This window comes from Solanum stenotomum, chromosome 6 (assembly GCF_019186545.1).
Source record: "Solanum stenotomum isolate F172 chromosome 6, ASM1918654v1, whole genome shotgun sequence".
Taxonomy (NCBI): Eukaryota; Viridiplantae; Streptophyta; class Magnoliopsida; order Solanales; family Solanaceae; genus Solanum; species Solanum stenotomum.
Window position 1 is genome coordinate 753,673 of NC_064287.1, and position 5,608 is coordinate 759,280.

The following is a 5,608-nucleotide window of genomic DNA, read 5'->3' on the forward strand; positions in this document are numbered from 1 at the left end:
TACAACTATTTACCAATTCCTTGTGTGAGATATAAATTTGCATCGTAAATAAAAGGTGATTAGTACTATATTACTTCTACTACTTCTGAATTATGCCACAGAGTATTAGATAACATCCAACGAAATACAAGATCCATCTGTGCCATCATATATATAATGTATGATAGTAATTGATAATTAACTATTTGGATATCACTTTTAAGAGAGTAGTTATATCAAATTTAATTTAATTTTGTGACTTTACTGATACACGTATAAAGTTCAGTAACCATAGGTCAAATTAAAGCTTCGAAGCTATAGGCAACACACTCAAAAACCAAATATAACATACGAAAATATACAATTTTATGAGCTTATTGATTGATACAAGAGGTATGCAAATGATTCAAACACACCACAAAGACTCAATATACTCAAAATGACTAAGAAAATACTCAAATATAGTGTATTTATGTTTGACAATGGGTTTGGAGTTTTTATGTCATCAAAGGGGGAGAAAATTTAATCACAACATTAGCAATCAGGAAAAGCAGCAGTAGCCACTAGCCAGAAGGAAAATGAAAAAAGAAAAAAGGCTTAGTTAACCGAAAGATAGTTATCGGTCCAAGAACACAAGGTATCCCTGCTTTTACATGGCAAGGAAGATGAGACAAAATACAAGGTCCTCAAGATTCTCAATCGCTCTTTTTAGGGGGCGTTGGAAGCGAATAACAAACAATTACATTACATGATCACTCTCTCAACTTCTTACATTTCAGTTGATGAAGACATCAAAAACTAGTTCAAACCACATAACGATAAGTAATATAACGGCCTGCAGTCTCACTTGGTCTAATAATTTTCACGACTTGGCCACGTTTTAGCCCATAGTATCTAGCAATTGGGTCGGTGATCTGAATCCGCGGAAGCTGTTTCAGCAGAAGAAAATATTAGGCATTCAACTAGATAGAAAATTGATGATAGTAATCAATGGTGCCTATGTAAATAGCACAAGTAAAAACAATGGCAGGGTAATCAAGTTGATCAATGGCTGTGTTTAGCAATGTGCAATGATATTACAAAAGACGAACCTGTGTTTCTTTCACAGTGTATCTTTCCAACAAGGTCTTCTTTTCTTCAGGAGAAAGTAGCTGGTGCTCAGGAATTAGAACATGATTTTTTATGTTTACCAACATCTCTGCCTCCTGAAAAGTTAAAACATACATCTCGATGATTAAGCATCATAAGGTAATAGATAACTATCAATCACGTAAAGCAACTAAATGTGTATACTAGAAGCCAAGCGAGCTCCCCGATTTGCCAAATCAAACAAAAAACACAAGTGTTGCCCCTAGAGGAATACCATATAACCCCTTATATGAGTGAAAATGCTAGCAGAATCATTCTCTATCAAAATACGTACCATCTTCGGATAACATAAAGTTGCAGAATACTTCCCAATAGATAATTTTTTTTCAACTATGTGATGTCATTCTGAATAGAACAGCGATTTGTTCATATAATGTACAATACTGTTAAGCCATTGTCTTGTGGCTTATGAAGTCAGGTACAGGTTGTCTAGGCTAGTTCAATCCATAATGGTGTATAAGCTAGTTTTTTTCCTCATATACTTGAAAGAGTGCTTTGGATTCTAGTATCATTTTAGCTTTTGAGTTAGAATATGCTAAATGAGCCATCCAATGAGGGGGGTTAGGCAGTTCTTAGCAGTCTCATCCCTGAACTACCTCACCCATTTCACTGGCACAGACTTGGCAGCCCCATATGGCTTCTAGGAAGTTAAGATATGATTGCACGTACTAGGAAGTAGATTCTTAAACTTGACAATTGATCTTTGCACTTTTATTCTAAATCTAAAGAATTTGAACATCTATCCTTCTGAAACTTGAAAATGTCATTAAATGGAAAGGGCCTGTAAGCAGATACAAGGTCTGCTGGAATTGGAGACTAATATCTAGAAGTATCTTTTATAAAAATATCCAAGAAACCCTCTGTGTTCAGCTTTGAAGCTCGGTGGTATAGACCTCAATATACCCCTCCACACTTTTGAAAAGTTACCCTTATTTGATACATTGGTCCTAACTCCTAAGCAATATCTGGCAAGTGATTAGACAAACCCTTTTAAGAATTAGTCACAAAAGCATTTTGTTTTTGACACAGATCTTCATCTGATGAAACTCCAACTATCAATGTTTGGAAGAAGAAATATCCTATAGATATAAAAGTTTCCAAGTTAGGACACACATTGAAGACTTTCTTTTGGGGTGTATAAACCATATGCAATTCAGAATTATATAACATAATCTGATCCTACATTTTACTCATATTAATCATTCACAATCTCAATGATATCTTTTTCAGAATGAGCTGCCACCACTTTTAGCATACCAGACCACAGATTTCAATTGAATAGCATTAGCCATGCAACACAACAGCAAATTGGAAGCCTAATCAATTTCAAACACTTTTCCAAATGAAACAAATGACAGAATGTCCCCCCTCCCCACTGCCACCCCAAAGAATAAGAACGACACTAATCACGAGAACCCAGAGATAAGCTTCTTGTTTGGAACACATATCTAAGGTAACGTGAAGTGTCATCATCATTATGCCATTTTGCTACAAAAATAGTACACTTAACAAAATGTAAATGGAATCTAAACAACATACTATGTCTCAAAATGTAAATGGTATCGTACCAACATGCTTGAGTAGTGTCAAGTGCTAAAACAAAAAGTAGTCGGACCAAAATCGAAGAAACTAAATAACAAAGATACCAAAAATAAAATGATCACAAAACTAGGAGTAAAGTAAGATCCTCAGGTATCTCATAACAATTTCAATCCTTCATTCAAGTAGTAAAAAAAGCTAATAGTAGAAATAGTACAATAGTCACCTGAAAAACCTCCAAGTGGAACTTTGTAGATATTTCACTTATGCAGGTACGAGCAAAGGGAGTCAGATTTTGTTGTACAATCAGAATTGCTTGGAACACATCTTCTTTTTTCATGCGCTCTGTATAAGTTTTCATTGTCTTAACACCAACCTTTGGCTCCTCCGGAAAGAACACATATATCTGGAATCAATAAACCAAGGAAATGGCTGAGACATAGGTAGCAAATAATTATGAAATCCTCAGGTATACACTGAATTAATGAAGTGACATACTTTACTGACATACTAGTAAAAACAAAGAGTAGCTTACGCCATAAAACCTGAAAAGAAAAACCTTTTTTTTCTGGAGAAGTAAAACAAACACAGAGTTTTTCATCAATTCAAGAAAAGATCTTTTTTATTATCGGTCGTCAAATTCAGGAAATATTAAAATCCTTAGACAAGAAAGCAGTGCAAATAAACTTACAGTAACCATAATCAAATTATGCAAGAAAGGAAATTGAAAGAACACACCTGATCAGAACTGTTGTTACGTTTGGCTTTCTGAATTACAAGGTCTTCTCTCTTCATGTTCTCACCATACTTCTGAAGGAACTGATGTTTTGACATATTTATCTCAAAATCTCCAACAAGATAGCCCCTATCGGACAACATTTCCATCAGTGTCTTACGAACTCTGAAAAGTTTTGAGAGCTCCTCCTCTGATAGAGCCATCTTTGTGCTACTAGATTCAAAAATTCAAAAAAGAAGCTATTATGGTAAAGAATTTGGTAGAACTCCTATTTACAGCTAATACTCTGAAACGCATCAGACAAGAATTTCAATGTCATTTTTGTAACAAGAAACTTTGCCCAACTGCCTTAGCTAAAACTCCGGCCCCTCTAGCTCAGTGGTTACCAAGATCTATATCACCACATAATGCATGGACAAGACAGACAGAAAAACTATGTTGAAGACACAAAAAACTTCTCTAGCAAAAACTGTTTTTTCTATTCAATAACTTTTGTTGCAAATAAAAACACTAACGAAAAGAAAGACACGTTCAATGGCAATGGAATATACGCTGTCAAATTATATAGCATATGTGACACCACAAATTTCTTTTTCGAAACTCCCAACCTATATCCAATAAAAAGATGCTGATTCTTCATCATGGAGAATAGAAGGCAATGTTGTTTTACTGTCACTAGATCAAATAAATAAAAAACATAAAATCCCATAAGATTGGACAGTCTATGTTGCTCGAACTCTTCAAAAATGCCAACGGGTGTGTGTCAGATTCGCCAACAGTAGTGTATTTTTGGAGAATCCAAGACAAGTGCGGCATCAAAAGTGGAGAGTCCGCGCAACTAAAAGATTGGATACAAATTTCCTAAAATCCTTTATAAAGGGATGCAAATTTCGTAACTTTCCTTTATAACAATCATATCATTCTATCAATTTGTACGAGGCTAAGTGTTGTCCAGTTAAGTCAAGAACTCCCATACTCAAAAGATGAGAGTTGCGAAAATGAAACTACTGAGCTGAATGCGTAAGCATAATAGGATAGATAAAAGACTAGGAACGAAGATATTCCGAATAAGGCATGAGTGAGATGATTCGGGCATGTGAAGAGGAGATGCACAGATCCCCAGTACAAAGATAGAAACTTTCTGTTATACTTACACTTCCATTAAAATAAAACAAGCAAATCATTCAATTAAAATCATAACTTAAGCACAACTTCCATCTAAATTTGGGCATTCAAAATAAAGTGACAAGCACATCCACTTACAGTTAAAGATACACAATACCCATATAAACCCTACACAGAAACTTCCCAAAAAAACCCAATCGGAGCAAAAACTAAATACCAATACAGCTTTTCTATTACGTATCAGCACAAGAAAAATTCAAAAATAAAAACTAAAAATCAACTGCTAATTGAACGTAACCTCTAAGAACAACTCAAATTAAAAGATGCAGAGTAGAGAAGTTACGTGTATCAACGGCGACGGCGACGGCGGCGGCGGCGGCGGCGGCGATACTCAGAAGGAAGAAACCCGATAAACGCTGGCGCCCTTTCAAGGGTTTTTGTCTGTTCGGTTCACTTCCCTCTTTTTTATGAAAAGAAGAAAGAACAATTTATTTTAAATTTATTAAAAAAAAAAAAGGCATATTAACATTCCAATTTTGAAAATTTAAAATTAGAAATTTTGATTTTAAATGGCAACGAAACACTCTAATTTATTTTATTATGTCTCATGAACACCCTTTTTTTTTTTCTTTTTTTATCCTCCCTAAGAGCTCCCATTCCTTTTTTGCTCACTTGGTGACTCAAACTCGCAATTTTTGCGTTGAAAGTGAGGGATATTTACTATTGGAGCAACTCCCTAATGCTGATTTGGTATATTTTTTTTTAATAAAAAATTTTACTCATAAATCAAACTAAAGATCGCAACATAGTGTTAATTTCGTCCCTTTAGAAAACAGATATAACAAAAGTGGAGATTGTAGTACAACATTAAGCTTCCAAAAATATCAAGCTCACATTTTTTTTTTTGCTAATTGTTCCGCTATTCCATTAGCTTTTATATATATACTAGATATTAGGTTCCCGCTTCAGCGCGGGCCCAATATATATTACTTTCTCCGTCTCATTTTATTTGAGGTAGTTTGATTCGCCACGGAGTTTAAGAAATAAATGAAAACTTTTAAACTTGTGGTCCAAAATGAA

General features: G+C 34.6%; 1 protein-coding gene across 1 annotated transcript; it reads right to left on the bottom strand.

Moving 5' to 3' along the window:
- Positions 1-431: 431 nt before the first annotated feature.
- Positions 432-4,982, bottom strand: LOC125868168 (DNA-directed RNA polymerases II and IV subunit 5A-like). Its single transcript, XM_049548784.1, has 5 exons — positions 4,872-4,982; positions 3,406-3,613; positions 2,894-3,073; positions 1,071-1,184; positions 432-908 (listed from the first exon to the last, which is right to left on the bottom strand). Exons 2-5 carry the CDS (start codon positions 3,604-3,606, stop codon positions 783-785), a joined length of 621 nt encoding a protein of 206 aa, XP_049404741.1. The 5' UTR covers positions 3,607-3,613; positions 4,872-4,982; the 3' UTR covers positions 432-782.
- Positions 4,983-5,608: the final 626 nt, after the last annotated feature.